Raw genomic sequence first — 17,385 nt, 5'->3', positions numbered from 1 at the left:
TTTCTTACATCCCTCATGTGCCAAAAAAACTCCAGTGGGATTGAAGACTTGGATACAGAAAGGAAAATCATAAGAGCTAGAAGAAAACATAGATAATTATGTGTGTCAGGGTTTCCAGGACCACCCCCAGGTTCCATGACTTGCTAGGAGGATTCACAGGACTCTGCACATATTTGTACTCATGGCTAACATTTATTACCGTAAAAGGATAAAAAACAAAATGAGCAAAGGGAAAAGGCACATGTGGTGGAGTCTGGAGGAAACCAGGTGCAAGCTGCCGAGAGTCCTCTCCCAGTTGAGGCACATGGGACATGCGTAATTCCTTCAGCAATGAGTTTTGACAACACATGTGAAATGTTGCCTACCGGGGATATTCTTTAGAGACTCATTACCAAGGGTTTTTATTTGGTGCTGGTCACGTTGGCACCTTCTGCCTAACACGTACTAGAATTCTAGATTCTCAGGAGGAAAGCACGGTTGAGCATAAAGCATATTGTTTGCACAAACAGTTCAGGCACAGCGAGTAACTCTCATCAGTTCTGGGAACTGTGGGAACCCTCCTGAAATCCAAGTCTCCAGATGGCAGACAAGGACCAGCCTTGGCAAACAAAGCCTTGTAAGGATAGCAGTCTCAGGCCCGCTGTGTTAACTCTTCTCTGCAGAATATAATATTTTTTATAACCTTAGAGTTAAAAAGGCATTTCTAAGCATGACTAGAAACTCAGAAACCATAAAACAAAGGAATGGTAAATTTATGTTTAAAAAACTTAAATATGAAAAGAAAGAATGTGCTATAGAGTCACAAGGCATACTAGGAAAAAAGTATTTTAATGTATGAAAGAACAGGGGGTAGTTTTTTCAATATTGTATAAAAGCTTTTAGAAGTCAGCAACTCAAAAGAATAAAGTAATTTGCTGAAGAATATATTTCAAATGACCAATAAGGGACTTTCCTGGTGGTGCAGTGGTTAAGAATCCACCTGCCAATGCAGGTGACACGAGTTCAAGCCCTGGTCCGGGAAGATCCCACATGCCACGGAGTAGCTAAGCCCATGCAGTACAACTACTGAGCCTGTGCTCTAGAGCCCACGAGCTACAACTACTGAGCCCAAGTGCCACAACTACTGAAGCCCACGCGCCCTAGAGTCTGTGCTCTGCAACAAGAGAAACCACCGCAGTGAGAAGCCCGTGCACTGCAACGAAGAGTAGCCCTCGCTCGCTGCAACTAGAGAAAGCCTGCGCACAGCAACGAAGACCCAACACAGCCATAAATAAATAAATAAATAAACTTTGCCATAGTAATAAAAGATATAAAACAACAGTGAGATTTTTTAAAATTTATCATAGTCAGCTAAGGTTGATTACTTACAATCTTTGTAAGATTGATTACTCATTGTAGGAGTGAGTATAGGGAAATTGGTACTTACATATACTGCTGGTGGTATAAATGAGCACAGCCTTTTTGAAGGACATTTTTCCAAAATCTCTTAAACTTGACACTCCTACCCTTTGACTCAGCAGTTTCATTTCTAGGGTCTTAGCTTACAGAAACACATACAAGTGCACAGATACACATGGATAAGGATGTTCTTTGTTTTTCATTTTATTTTTTTAACTTCTTTTTAACATCTTTATTGGAGTATAGTTGTTTTACAGTGGTGAGTTAATTTCTGCTGTATAACAAAGTGAATCAGCTACACATATACATATATCCCCATATCTAAGGATGTTCTTTGGAGCATCGTTTGTGGTACTGTAAATCTGGTAATAGCACAAATAGTTAAATAAATCATACTACTTCTGTAGGCATAGTTTTATCAATTAGATCTTTATTTAGTGCTATGCAAAGATATTTACGATTTTATACATATCCACACTTTTTTTTTTTTTAGTGTAATTCTTTGGGTATTAAAACCTGACCTGAATGAATATGAGGTTCTTGAAAATCTTTGACTATCCCACTTAGTGTGAGCATCCATATGTCTTATTGCAGTAATCTGAATGTATTTAATTATAGGAACTGCCCTAGAACACACAGGGTGGATAGGGTTATTTGAAATACACAGCATATACACTTTATTTTAATTCAAAAATCTGAAAAGTCCTGAGACATCTATTGCTCCAAGGGTTTTAGATAATGTGTTTGTGTTAACTAAAAGGAAAAAAAAGGCAAATTGTAAAATAGTATGTGTCATATTCCAGTTTTTAGATTAAAATAATGTTAGTGTATGAATAGGAAAAAATAGTTCAGAATATATTCCCCACATTTAACAGTGACTATCTGAGGTTATAGTGATGTCTTTAATTTTCTTGTAAGTGAAATTAACTCAATATGAGTTTGAATAAGAGGAATAATATCAAAATTGTGGAGAGGGTAGAACTTGCCCCTGACTCTAAAGTAATGTTTGTCATACCTCAGATACTTTGGTGATGACCTGGAGGATCTCAGTTCCTACAACTAAACACTGAGTCCTTGTGAAAGGTGAACTTGAGTTTTAGATTCCTTTTGAATTTTCAGAACTTTTGGTTACATCCCTTCTTGTTTCTGAATAGACACGTTTGGGGGCAAAGGCCTAATTTGGATTGTCACTTTCACGGGGCTCAGTTTCCAGGGTTGAGGGTAAAGGCACAGGGTTCACCCTTCAGTGCCGTTAACAGCAGGATTCAGGCACCATACTGTTGCTAAATCTTTGCCCATATTTTGCTAACTTTGGTAGGCTGAAAAAGTTAGTGGTTGATTATATCTGCACTTGTATTTACATTTCTTTTCATAAAGTTTGAACATGTTTGATGATCGTTTATTTAAAGTATAGATGTTTGTCAGAATGATGCAGCAGTGTTACATTGACCCTCTTCCTTTGCCTCTTCCTTGGGTATACTTGACCTGTTTGACAAGGACCCCCGTGTGATGTTTGGTGCCCTTTCTTTCCATTTCCACATTCCCATCATAAACAGTTTTACTGCGTTGAGGATGTTATGTTTTCCTTTCTAGTGAGGGAGAGTAGAAAGTGTTAGGTGCTATGCTGGGGATACATAGGAAGCACCCAAATGGTTGTATGAAAAATGAAAAGGACCAGATATCACTTGGTTTTTTTTTTTTAAGCCTTGGGCACAGATTTTGCAGGTCAGTTTGTTATGAAGAATTTAACTTTCGGCCTTCTTCCGCAGAACGGTTCTTCTAAGTTTCTGTAGCTAAAATCTGTAGGCAGTTTCCACTGCCTAAGATCTGTAAGGCGCTGGGGCAGAGACTCCTTACCTGTAACTTCCATGGATGTTGTGGATTGAATCCACTGTTCCTAGGAGCTCCTTTTATAGTAGCATTCAACTATTAGCAAATAGAAGCATTTGGTGTGATAATCTCAGAGTCAGCCTGCCTGCCTTTCCTCCCTTCCTTCCCTTAGTATTAATTTTAAAAGCTAAACTCAAGACTTTATTTGGATTTCATCAGTTTTTCCGTTAATGTCCTCTTTCTGTTCTGGGATCCAGTCCAGGGCACCACACTGCATTTAGATGTCCTGTCTCCCCGGACTCCTCTAGTCTGTGACAGTTTCTTAGTTTTTCTTTTTTTTTTTTTCTTCACAATCTTGAAAGTCTTGAGCAATCCTGGCCAGGTAGCCTGTAGAATGTATTTTAACTTGGTGTTTCTGTTGGTTTTTTGTTTTACTCATGAGTAGATGAGGGTTATGAGTTTTTGGAAGGAATACCACAGAGTTGAAATGCCTCTCTTGTCGTGTTAGTGATCCTGATACCACATGGCATGGCTTGGTTAAAACAGTGTTTATCAGGTTTCACCACTGTAAAGTTAACATTTTCCTCTTTCCCTCTTCTGTTCTTTGGAAGCAAGTCACTAAATCTAGTCTACCCTCAAGGGGTGGGTAGAGGCACGAATTAAGCTCTACCTCCTGTAGGGGGAGGTATCTACATAATTATTTGGAATTCTGTAAGAAAGACTTGTCTCTTTTCCCCAGTGCATTTAATCCTTCAGTCATTTATTTATATCATAGAGTCATGTAAATTTATTTTATACTTTGGGTTAGAATCCAGTACTATGTTATTTATTTTGTTCCTCAAATTTATTCCAGCCTTGGCCATAATGGAGCTCTTTCAGGGTGGTTCCTGCATCCCTTTGACTTATCAGGCCCTGTTTCCTTTCTGGCCCTACAGGATGCTTCAGGTTCATCTTGTTTTTTCCCTGCCCCAGCCCTAGAATCAGCCATTTCCCCAAGAGTCTGGCTCCTTTTACTGGAGAAGGGTGTTTAAAAACCCAAGATCCGGGTGCTGGGTGTGCTTGTTGCTACTAGGTTGTGCCAGGTTGTGACTGCTTCTAGGCTCCCTCTGGAGATACATATCTATATCTATGTATCTATATCTATATGTGTATATATATCTCTTCCTGTAAAAAATTATTATGGAAATTTCCAGCATATACAGAAGTACAAATTCTAAGTATCTGTCACAGAGCTCGAACAGTTATCAGCTAGTGACCAATCTTGGTTTCACTTATATGGTCCCTCCCCATTTCTCACCCCAGCACCCCCAATTATTTATTTATTTTAAAATGACCTGAATGAGGCCATGACTTTATTTTTAGTTTCTGAAATAATTATATATATTTAAGGTGTACAATGTGATAATTTGATACACATATACATAATGAAATGATTACTTCGGTCAAGCTGATTAAGATGTCTTTTTCTCACAGTTGCCTTTTTTTGTGTGTGAGAACGTCTGAAATTTACTCTCAGCAGATTTCCAGTACACCCCTGATTATTTGATGTAAATCTAAGTAACTTATTTCACCTGTAGACATTTTAGTCTTTATCTCTGAAAAAAAGGACTCCTTTAAATAAATTTTTTTGTTTTATATTTTTAAATTTTAAAATTAAGGTATAATAGATACAGTAGAAAGTATGAAAGGATAGAGCTTGTGAATTTTTATAAGTGTGTAGAGCTGTGTAATCATCATGCAGATTGAGGTGTAGGACATTCCAGGGCCTTAGAATGCTCCCTGATCACTTACGGATAATTTTTGTAAGAACCTCTAAAAAACAAACATAACCACAATACCGTTGTAACACCTAAAAAATTAACAATAATTAAAAAAAATCAAGTATCCAGTCATTTGCCCTTGGTAGGTTCCCCTTTCACCTCAGCACTCTCCCCTCCCCTGCAATGTATTGATTGAAGAGACAGAAGCTCTGAGTGTGTTAGTTGCTTGTTCTGTAGTTGCCTGGGTTTTGCTGAGAGCATCCCTTTGGTGTTAATATGTTTCTCAGTGGCTTTCTTTGTGGAAATTTGTCTCTCACATTCTGGTTGGCTAATTCCAGCAGTAATGGGCAGTGATTCTGTCTTTGAAGAAATTTCATCAGTAAGATGGTTTCACCAAAGATATAATATTATCCCTGGTATCTGATTAAAGTTCTCCTGCATGGCTCTGCTAGCTAGGTCTAGACGATTTCTTCAAAACTTTTGTATCTTTTCTGGTATCCACATCCTTTAGAAAAACTGAATAACCTTGTAAATAGGAGAGAAATTTGTTGTTCTTGTCTTTGTTTTCCTCTCTTCTAGAGGTTAAATGACCAGGACAGTTGTAAGACAGTATAATTAGCTAGTAAACCTTTTTAGTGCTGTTTCATTGCTGTGTCAAAATCGTCTGCATACAGGGCTAGCTATGGTTAAAGTTCTGGCTGAAGGATCTGCAGTATAGAAAAAAGGATTAAGCTATAAAAGTGATTAGTCTTAGTTCTGTTTGATGTGCTAAGTTATCCTTTTCTCTTTTTATATTGTAGACCAGCTTGAACGAGTCTTTTTACGACTTGGCCATGCTGAAACAGATGAACAATTACAGAATATTATATCTAAATTCCTTCCTCCTGTTTTGCTCAAGCTGTCCAGCACCCAAGAAGGAGTACGTAAAAAGGTAAGCATGCTGGGACAGTTGGGGGAATTAAATAGTGAATAAATGGATGTATTTTATGAAGTGAGTTTTCTGTTCCCATTATTGAAATCTAGCTTCATGATCCCAATTAGGCTTTTCAAAATGGACAGTAAGTCTAGGACCAGCTTCCACAATTTAAAAGTACCTTTTGTATGCTTAGCACAGCTGCATTTAGCTCCAGCTGTACACTTGGCATCAGTACTGGATGACATAATTGAGATAATTATTCTGGAATGTATGGAGGTCTGATTTAAAATCTGTGCCCTTGAGTCCAATATGAAAGTCAGGTGGTAATGGGTCAAAAATATTCTTTAATCATTGGCTGACGGTGAATATGGCCTTAATTAAAAGTAAGCAAAAGAAATGTTTTTGAAAGCAAGATACTGTTGTACAGCTCCTGTTTTAGAATTTTTTGAAGAACTGTTAGTAAAAGCTGGGTAACTGTCACATCAAGAGTTTCTTTTTTAACCTAATGTTCTACATGGAACATTTGGATGCTTCACCTTTAAAATAATTCATTTGTCTTCTCGTGTATTTATACTAGACCTTTGGGTTTTTGAGCTATCATCAGGTTTCAATCCTTGAGCCACTGTAATTGATTGGCGTGACCTTCCCGGAGGTCTGCCCTGAGAGGGATTCTGAGGCCTGATTTGAGTTCAGTGGAGAAAGAGTATCTTTAAGAATGTCTGTTATGTTTACAGGAAGGAATAGGGCATTCTTGTCACGTATTTGACATGCCTATTGTTAATACTGCTTTGCTAAGATAGATAACGTGTTTGATCATGTCATTCTCCTATTTAAAACTCTTCTATGGCCTTTTCTTACCCTAAGAATAACTAGGTATAAAAGGCCTTCATGTGTTGGTTTCTGTTTCCTTATTTAGCTTCATCAGTCTCATCATTTATTTGGCAAATATTTACTGGGTACCTTCTATATGCCAGGTGTTAGGAATACGTTGGTGAAGGAAAGAAACGTCTACTTGGGGAGATGAGTATTAAACAATAAGGCAAAGAGTATAGAGTTAAAATGGCAATAAATGCTAAGATGGCAAAGGATTGTATGAAAGAATATATTTGGGGACTTGATTTAAATTAAGTATAGGGTGTAAGGGAGGTGTGTAGGAAGTAGCCAGGCATAGAGATGGGGAGACCACTAAAGGCAGAGAAGGCCCTGTGTAGAGATTCTGAGCCGGAACTGAGTATAAAACCTTCAGGGAGCTGAACAAGGCCACAGAGATGCACCCTGTGCACCAGAGGAAGAGTGATAGGAGTTCAGGCATGGGGATTCCAGCGGCAGCCATTTGAAAGGGTATTGGTGGTAGTGACATAATCATGCTGGCTGTGGGGTGGAGAAAGACTTGCAGTGGCGAAAAGGAGAGTAAACAGAAGGAAGTTTTTGCATTAGTCTAGGCTTCTCGGCTGAGTATTTTCAGTAGGGTTTTTTGTGTTTTTTTTTAAAACTTATTTACTTAGGAGTTTTATGTTTCCTTGTATTTTATCTTCTGTAGAAAATCATTCATCTCTAACCATCTACTTTATATGTTCAGTTGTATATTATTCACGTCTATCATACTACTATTCTTAATATTCTGTTACCATTCAAGTGGAGAAATTCCATTCTTGTTTCTAATTTTTTTGTTACTACCAAAGGTTTGCTTTTTTTAATGGGCCAATTTAAAAGGAAAAAGAGCTTTTATATTAATTTTTTCAAGTGTGTTTTTCTTCTATTTTTATTCGAATTACTCCTTTTTTGGTTTTCCTTTGATATGTTTTTCTCACATAAGATTTCAGTTTGTAAAGTACGTGATGGTAAAGGTCATTATGTGCCAGGAAAAATGCTAATCACTTAAATGCTCACAAGATTATGTGAGGTGTAGGTGTTATTTCCATTTTATAGATGAAGCTGAGGCTTGCAATGATTAAGTGACTTCATTAAGGTCGGATAACAGAAAAACAGAACTGAAGACAACCTCAGTTTCCGGATTTCTCTTTGATTACTATTTTGGTTATACCCCATAGTTACACTGGTGAGCAGTATTAGGTTATTTTATTTTTGACGTAATAATTAGTTTATAAGAACATTGTTTTTGGTTTTAAAATAGTGTAAAATTTGTCTGGTTTTACTGCATTCTGATTTGAAACCACAGTGAGCAAATGTTCTAGTCTCTTAAAGCATAGTATTTCTGATGTTCATAAAAACTATTCATAAGATTAAAAAAATATTTCCTATTGGTGGAATATGGAGCTCAGTGTGTGGATAGGCCACTCAACACTGCTCCCATTTCTCAAGAAACCTATCTTCCAGTCCTGTTGTAAATTAATAGTGAATTACAATCTCCTGCTGCTGTTGTAGTTTTTCTGATTTTCCTTTTAGTTTTAATAGTTTCACCTTGATGCGTCTTTTTTTTTTGAGTGTCCTTATTTATTTATTTATTTTTAACATCTTTCTTGGAGCATAATTGCTTTACAATGGTGTGTTAGTTGCTGCTGTATAACAAAGTGAATCAGCTATATGCATACATATATCTGCATATCCCCTCCCTCTTGTGCCTCCTTGATGTGTTTTGATGCACAAGTTTAAGATCTTGTGTTTCTTAGTAATTTGTATTGTATTACTTACTTTTTTTATCTTTCAAATCTCATTTAAGATTTCTTTCCCCAATACCTCTATCCTCTAAGACTAGTATTGTAGCCAGTGTTTTCCTTTGGTGTAAGTTAGATTGAGGAATCTTTGCCCCAGCCAGCAATCTTAACCTTATTTACTTTAGCTGCATATCTTCATCAATGTAATTGAGATGTCACATTTTTTTGGAGGTTTGGATTGAGGGCATGTACATCAGTTCCAGTTATTAACCTTTCTCATCACTTGATCTGTTCTCATTCTTTCCATCTCTCCCTCTTCTCCCTTCTCTCCTCTTCCCGCCATACATTTTCTGTTTAAGAGTTTGATAACCTATATTCTGTTTTAATATAATGATTAATCAAGCAATTCTATCCACATTCTTAACATTTCAGTCATTAGTTTGTATCTAAGTAAACAAGATGTTTTACTCAGTTACCATCAAGTAAATTATTTTATCTTGTTCAGATTTCTTCCTTCTCCCCCTTCCCTTATATTTCTTACTAGAAATAGTAATTACCTTCTTATTTCTTTTTTCTGTTTTTCATTTATATTTATTTTTCATGTTGTCCTTTATTTATCTATTTTTTAAACATCTTTATTGTAGTATAATTGCTTTACAGTGGTGTGTTAGTTTCTGCTTTATAACAAAGTGAATCTGCTCTACATTTACATATATCTCCATATTTCTTATTATTTCTTACTAGGTTGTTCCCTAGAAATTTTCCTTTGATTTTCTTCTCATATTCCAAATAATGCTGACTTTGGTCTATTGGTGAATTTTTCTAACCTTTTTACAAAAAGCTTGAAGGAAATATACGAAAATGTGTTTACTGTGATGAGTCGTACAGATGATTTTTTAAAAACAACTTTGAATCCCATGGAATATTATGCAACTACTACAAAGAATGAGTTAGGTCTAAATTAAGAAGCTTATATATTTTTAACTGGAAACAAAGCGGACTCTGTGCTAACGTGAATGATATATAGCTCATTTTTGTAAAAAGTAAACAAGTAAAATCTAAAGATATAGCTAGTGGGAATCAGCACCATAGCACAGAGAGATCAGCTTGTGGTTTGCGATGACCTAGAGGGGTGGGATAGGGAGGATGGGAGGGAGGCTTAAGAGGGAGGGGATATGGGGACATATGTATGCATGTGGCTGATACACTTTGTTGTACAGCAGAAACTAACACAGTATTGTGAAGCAATTATACTCCAATAAAGATCTATTTTTTAAAAAAAGATGTAAATATGTTTGTAGAAGTTTTTGTGGATACAGAGAAAGATGTGAAGATGAACACCGAAGTATTAATACTGGTGTCTTCGAGTGGCTATGAATGGACTAGGGAAAAGGGATAATTATGATTTTTCACTTAATTTATTGTAATAAATGTGTTTTTCTATTATAATTTGAAAAAGCAAGAAAATAGAATAAAGAGGGATATAATCATTGTGAACTTGTATATTTAATTTATATTGTAAAATACTAATTTTGTTTGCTTTTTTTACATATCAGATTTCTCTTGGTAAAGGGGTTTTGTTGTTAAGTTTGAAAACTTCTGGAATAAGGGAAAAGAGATCTAACAGCTGAGACACCTGTTTACATTCTAAGCAGTATGCTAGACTCTGACATATCCTTCCATTTAATCCTCATAATAGCCTGTGAAATGTTATCATTTGATTTCTGCAAATGGGGGAAAGTGATTCAGAAAATGATAATAGTGCAAAGCATTAAATGCCTATGTGGACATTGTCTCAGTTCATTACAACTCATTTAACAACTCTGGGGGGTATAGGTGCTCATGTTATTCCCATCTCATCTAGGAAGAAACTGAGGCTCAGAGAAGTCAAATAACTTGCTTTGTGTCACATGACTAACAAGCGACTTTACACATGAGAGATAATTCCAAGACTAAGTGATTTCTGCCAGGCTTTGCCTTCACATGATGGCAAACACGTTCATTCTTTAGCTTATGTGTGAAAGTGAATTCAGTACATGAGGGGTCAGTGAATGAAAGTTGAGGATAAAAGAATGTCTGAAAGCAAGAACATAATTTTGCCTGCATGTTATTTTGACTCCTGGTAGTAGAGGCTTGATGTGTGTTTCCCTTTTATTTGTTTTGAAGTACAGATACTCGGTCAGACTTTTATTTACTTTGAAATATAGCTACCTGGTCAGACTTTCATGATTTGTACAGTCCTGTACTCATACTAATACCTCTTGCAAATAGAACCAATATGATAATTGGGAGTTTTGCTTATTATATAATTGTTAATAAAACAAAGGATGTAGATATTGATCACAAACCTAGAATGCAGTTACAATTATTAGACCTTTTTTTACCATATAAAATAAGACTGTCATGTGAAAGCAGAGTATTTTTTTAATAAAAGCTTACATATAAATAATTTCAGTATGTAAAATTTTGTAGTCAGTGACCCTAGGGATTAATCTAGTATTGACTTTCAGCTCTGTAGTCTTAGGGCTCCTGACTGTCAGTTCCATAATGTTTCTTAGGCTTAAGCAGGATACCTGTAAAGTAGCAGCTGATAATTTGTGGATAAATTGGGTGAAAGAGAAATAAGTTTTATTTTTGATTTATTTATTTTTTGGCTGCCCCGCATGGCTTGTGGGATCTTAGTTCTCCGACCAGGGATCGGCCACTGGCCCATGACAGTGGAAGCGCCGAGTCTTAACCACTGGACTGCCAGGGAATTCCCAAGAGAAATAAGTTTTAGACTTCTACTGACATATCACTATTTTAAGGAAAATGAGATATGTTATGTAGAATTCTCTTTTACAGCGAACCTGGTATATTCTGACTTCTTAGAATAGGTAAAAATTAAAAACTGACCACTGCTGGTGGGAGTGTAAATTAGTATAACCACTTTGGAAAACTGTTTGGAAATATTCTAAGGCTTATCATATGTATACTTCATGACCAGGCATTTCCAGTCCTGGGTTTGTATACAATAGAAGTGTGTATATCTGTGCACCAGAAGACATAGCTAAGAATGTTCATAGCATTATTCATAATGGTCCAAACTGGAAATAATCTTATATCTATCATGATATAGGAGAATGGATAAATTCTGTTTTTTTCCTACTAGAGCAGTGAAAGTGAACAACAACATGGATGAATCTCAGATATAATATAGAATGAAAAACACATGAGTTCATCCTATTTGTTCCATTTATATAAATTTAGATATGGTGTTAGAAGTCAGGAAGAGGGGTTAGTCAGTGGGGTGCAGGGCCTTTGTACTTCTGGTAGTTACAAAGGTGTGTTTACTTTGTGAAAATTTATTAAGCCATACATTCTCAATTTTGCACTTCAGCTATATGTTATACTTCAATTAAAAAGTTTACTAATGAGCAAATGAATATAAATGAATGAGTAATAAGGGGAACTGATAGGGACAAAATACTATATACCCGAGGCTGGTAATTCTGTAGGCTTACTGACAGAGGTTAACTGTTGTCAGTTTAGCTGGGGGAGGGACTGGTTCAGCGGATTTCAGGCAGGATTGCAGGCAGTGGATAACCAAATATAGGAAATGAGTCAATATTTAAGGTGATAATATTGCTAGAAGAAAATTAAGTAGTTAATCTACTTAAAATTTTTAAAATTGTCTTAAAAAAGAAAGTATGTAATTGTGGGCATGATTGTCTACCACCATCAATAATGATTTTCCATAGGATCCTTCTAGGAAGCAGCCTAGCTTAGATCATCAGAAGAGGGCTGTTTTCCTTTAGCCTGGCTCCTCCTGATTTTTTCCCCTGTCATCCAGCTGAATCACAGGTCTGGACAGGCAGGAGGTTGGGTGAGGTATGTGTGGTAATGCAAGTTTCTAGGTCTTTGTAATGTTTGAGGGCTCCCGAGGGTGTCTCACAGTAACAGACACTTTAGCTGAGTTAAGCTCAACTGTCAGTGTCTGATAAGGTTAAAAATATGGATTCTGGAGTCAGATCTTGACTGTGCCACTTGCTGGCTCAGTAAGTTGCTGGACAAGTTAACTTCACTTCCTGACCCTCTGCTTCCTCACAGTGTAAAATGGGAATGACAATAGCACCTCTCCAGTTGTTGTGAGAATCAGATGAGATAAGGAATGCAAAGAGCTGTCCTGCGTGGAAACTGCTCAATAAATGTCAGCTATTTTACGATTATTCTTATCACTCATTTAACAAACATTGACTTTTAGATTTGTTGTTATTTTAAAAATTCACTTATTTCATGATTGCTGTAGATAACTTTGAACTTTTGCTGTTGCTGTGAACATCCCTACAGCTCTCCTTAATACTTGCTTTGAAGCTAGATCTCAAATTTCAGAAGTGATGGAGAATAGTGTAAGCCTGGCCCTCTGGAATAGTCACTTTAAATTCTTGAGTCTTTAGGTGAGGCTTTCTAAAAATCCTATATCTCAATGCTCCTTTCTTAGCAAGATAATCCCACTTTCATCGTAAGCTTAGGGTCATTTGATGTAAACCTCTGTAGCTTCCTTTCCACCCATGGGTATTGTTGACTTATTGACCTCTGTTTCTGTCTTTTCCCACTTAAAGGAGAGGAAGTTTGATATTACTTACTTAAAACTTTTTAGTAGAACCAGATGATCTTCAAAATAAAGTAAAAATTTCTCAGCATTTTACCCAAATCCTTCTGTAATCTAGGTCCTGCTTTTATCTCTTACCACTCTTGTGTTTCAGTCAGATGCAGCGCACCATGTTCTTTTAGACCTCTTATACCTTCTTACAACTGATCTTCTGCTTGGAATTTCATCTGCTCTTTGGGACTTAGTTTCCTGTCAGTTCCTCCGGGAAGTCCTCCTTGATCTTAGTAGATAACTTTTTCTTCCTGAAATTCTCAGTACCTTGTATATTTCTCTTGCCGTAGTGTTCACTTTGTATTTTAGTTAGTTTGGGCTGCTATAACAGTATACCACAGACTGGATGACATAAACAGCATTTGTTTCTCACAGTGTTGGAGGCTGGAAGTCCGAGATCAGAGTGCCAGCATGGTCAGGCTCTTCGTCGGGAACTTTTCAAGGTGTATGGAGGGCTGTCTTCTTGCTTTAGCCTCAGACGGCAGAGAGAGGAAGAACTCTGATACCTCCTTCATCCCCTTAGAAGGGCACCCATCCCATTGTGGGCCGCCCCCCTCGCGATCTCCTCCAAACCTGTTTACCTCCCAAAGCCGTCACAGTGGGGTTTAGGGCTTTAAAGCGTGAATTTTGGGAGACACAGACATTCAGTCTGTAGCATAGTGTGTTGCTATCATTTGTTCACAGGTCTTCTGGGAGACTGTGCCTCAGTGTAGGCCCATCTGGAATCTCAAGTTTAATTAACTAAAGGACATTGTAAAAATAAATTCACTACTACAAATCTGGTGCATGGATTCTTGGGGATAACATTTTGGAACAAGATTTTACTATTGTATACTCCCTTTCTGGGATGTCAAATTTACCTCCTTTAAGAGAACAAAGTAGCTACTATTCATTAAAATAAATAATATCTGAGAAATGAATTCGTTTTTAAGATATGATCAATAATTTCAGTTTATATCTTCCTGTATTTTAGGTAATGGAACTGTTGGTCCATCTGAATAAGCGTATAAAAAGCCGCCCCAAGATACAGCTCCCAGTAGAGACACTCTTGGTTCAGTACCAGGACCCTGCTGCAGTTTCCTTTGTCACAGTGAGTGTTATCTTGGAATATTTTCTGACTTACAGTAAGTTTTCTTTCATAACATTTATTAGATGTCATCAGTATATTGGCCAGCCTAGAATTTCACCTTAGACTAAATGAAAGGTGAGGTGTTTTTCTTCAAAAGGACACACTGTTTTTCCACTGAGTATTGATCTGGAGGAAATGGTAGGAACAGGATAATGTATGGCCGTTTACACAGGGCAAAGGAATGTTGGTGTAATGACTTGTCAGGTATGTTGATTTACAAAAAGAATGATTGATTCTTAGTAAAAGATTATGAGAGGTCAGTCTGAATTAGAAAGAGAAGGTTATTTTAGTAATTGACCAGTTGGGAAATGGCAGCCCAGGATTTAACATGGGGTCTCCACTTAGCTTGCAAGGATGAATGTAACAAACTGGGAGAGCTGATACTGAAGTGTAGTATGTAGGTTTAGGTAGGTCAGATGATTACTTTTTTCTTTTCAGTGAAAAGTAATTGCACATATGAGTACTTTATTTCCTCCCCAGCTCTGTTGAGGCGTAACTGACAAATAGAATTGTCTATATTTAAAGTGTACAGTGTGATGATTTGATATACGTATAAGTGCTTTAGACTAGATCATGCTCTCTCATATGAAGCCCATCTTAAAAGTAAGCATTTTGAGTAATTGGGGCTGGAGTTCTTCCTGAGATATACTAGTTGGTCAAGCAGTAACAAACAGGTGATAAGCATGAGGAAGGAGGATTCAATTTCTTTGTTACAACAAAGCCGCCTAGGTTATTAGTCATGTGTTTTTGTTGAAATCCTAGAGTATTTCTTTCATACTTACTTGACTTTCTCTTGTTGCATTAGAATTTTACTATAATTTATGTTAAGATGGGCTATCCTCGCCTACCAGTGGAAAAACAATGTGAGCTGGCTCCTACACTTCTTACTGCCATGGAAGGGAAGCCTCAGCCCCAGCAGGACAGGTATGCTTTCCTCAGTTACCTTATTGCCCACCTGTGAGAGTCAACAGCTGCCATTCAAAAATAGATCCACACATTTGGTTTCACTTGGGCAAATACAAAGGCTTGAGTTGAGCTCTTTGAGTTGACAGTTCTGTGTTACCTCAACATTACTGTTTTGTTAATTTTATAAATTATAAAATTTCTTGTGAGCATATCAAAAAATGTGTAGAACTAACATTTTCCTCAATCTAAATGCATTTTTATTTCGGTTAGTTATTTTGAAGCAACTGATTTTCTGTGATTGCAAAAATGTGAGATCTAATATGCTTTTCATCAGACATTTCTTTCTTGGAGGATATAAAGTTTCAGAGCAGTTTTCTTAAGGAACTAATTACTTGTTTGTATTAATATGGGAATTGGAGAGGTGAAAAGGAATATCATCCTTAGTTTCTAGGCTTAGCTCAAAACTTCTGTATCCTAAGCCCTGTTGTGGTGACAACCATGAAAAGAAGTTGTGGAGGAAAGATGGATTTAAATCATGTTTTCACTTCACTTTTTAGAGCATAAACATTTTTAAAAGATTGTAACACAGATATTTACAAGTAAAATTAATAGACATTGTAAACACTGTTTGAAATTTTCATGTTTTAATAGCAACAGGTATAGTGAAAGAAGAAAAGAATCTGTTACTTAAATTCACACAGTGGAAATTTAATATTGTATTCCAAATATTGACATGATTGATGTTTAATTTCTTTAGATTTAAAATGACTTTATTTTTAATTAAATGTGGAAAGGAAAAAAATGATTGACAGGACATGTTATAAGTTGAACTTTACCTAAGGTTTAATATTAAATCTCTTGTGGTAATAGATATTAACACTGAGCCCATATTATGTACATTTTTCTCAGGTGTTTTTGGTGATGAGCCAGATTGGCTAAATGTCACTTATTACTCAATATCCTGAGCTTTTAATAAGAAAGAAATAAGAATGAAGTCTAGGCCACTCCCTAGATTAGGACTTTGTAAATTAGTGGTATTGAAAATGAATGGCCCTTGCTATGATTGCTACTTTTTGTTATGTGATTTTATTGTTTTTTGGTTTTGTCTGTTATTTGCATGTATAAAAAACCTTATTTTTTAAATAGTTGCAATAAATGTAATTGTTTTTTCAGCTTAATGCATCTTTTAATACCAACCCTTTTTCACATGAAATACCCTGTTGAATCATCAAAATCAGCTTCTCCGTTTAACCTTGCTGAGAAACCAAAGACTGTGCAGCTGCTTTTGGACTTCATGCTAGATGTCCTTTTGATGCCTTATGGGTAAGTAAAAAAACAAAACAAAACAAAACAAAGCAACCTTGTTCTTGATTGCTTTTACTGTGTGCAGTCAAGTACTCTTTTCAGTGATTCAACTTTCACTTGAAAATGAATGTCTCAGATTTGCTTTGCTGCAGCCCTGACCTCTTCTAAACTGCAGCGCCGCTGCTTACTGACCTTATGGGTGTGGAGCTGCTGCTGTGCTTTCAGACTTGCCCCGTCCAAGCTGAAATCAGGCTTCCCAGTAAACATAGTTTCTCTTCATTAACTGCCATCAGTGCTGTGATGATTCTCTTAGCCTTGTAGGCGCTCAGTTATAAATTGCCTCTAGCTTTCTCTTCCTCGTTGCTGCAGTATCAGTTCCGTAAGACCTCCTTCCTCCTCCTCCATGTGTCCTGGAACCATTCCCACTGCTGCCATTCTAGTTTCGGCTCTTTTCAACTCTTTTCATGTCTTTTCATGACTTTCTCACCAGCTGTTCTTCTTCAAAACTTTCTACACTGCCACAGAGTTTCCTGATTTTTAAAACACAGATTTTATCAGTGACCCCTTAAAATCCCTGGGCTGTTATTTTCCAGTCATTACATGCACTCATGCATTTCATGTACTCTGTATCTCCTTGCCTGTCTACATTTTAAGAGAAGACAGTTTTCTCTGCTTAGAATGCTTCCCCATCAAGAAAGAAAGAAGGAAAGAAAGAGAACAACAGAAAACGACAGCCAGGAAAACCACTTTGAAAAAGCCTCACAAACTAGCTTAGAGGCCAGTTCTGTTGTCTCTGACTAAATCCCTGCCCTAGGCACAGGACTCTTCCTTGTCCTCATAAGGCTAAGCACCCATCTGAAGTGCCACTTTGTGCTTTTATTGCG

General features: G+C 36.8%; 1 protein-coding gene across 8 annotated transcripts in view; it reads left to right on the top strand.

The window, feature by feature from the left end:
* ECPAS (Ecm29 proteasome adaptor and scaffold) overlaps window positions 1-17,385 on the top strand; it is a 98,376-nt gene that overhangs the window by 20,792 nt on the left and 60,199 nt on the right. For 7 of the 8 annotated variants that reach the window (XM_022579067.3, XM_022579065.3, XM_022579063.3 and 4 more), the window contains 4 exons: window positions 5,789-5,919; window positions 14,135-14,251; window positions 15,096-15,214; window positions 16,370-16,519. In XM_022579067.3, the coding sequence (XP_022434775.1) occupies window positions 5,789-5,919; window positions 14,135-14,251; window positions 15,096-15,214; window positions 16,370-16,519 (517 nt within the window). Of the gene's footprint in view, window positions 1-5,788; window positions 5,920-7,757; window positions 7,964-14,134; window positions 14,252-15,095; window positions 15,215-16,369; window positions 16,520-17,385 lie in introns of those variants that run through there. The other variant, XM_089913580.1, reaches the window with a different exon arrangement.

The sequence above is a fragment of the Delphinapterus leucas genome, chromosome 6 (genome assembly GCF_059928025.1).
Source record: "Delphinapterus leucas isolate spDelLeu-1000000601 "Yukka" chromosome 6, BTC_Dleu_Yukka2, whole genome shotgun sequence".
NCBI classification, from domain to species: Eukaryota; Metazoa; Chordata; class Mammalia; order Artiodactyla; family Monodontidae; genus Delphinapterus; species Delphinapterus leucas.
The sequence above is the reverse complement of the archived record's forward strand: the minus strand, read 5'-3'. Positions and strand labels throughout refer to the sequence as shown.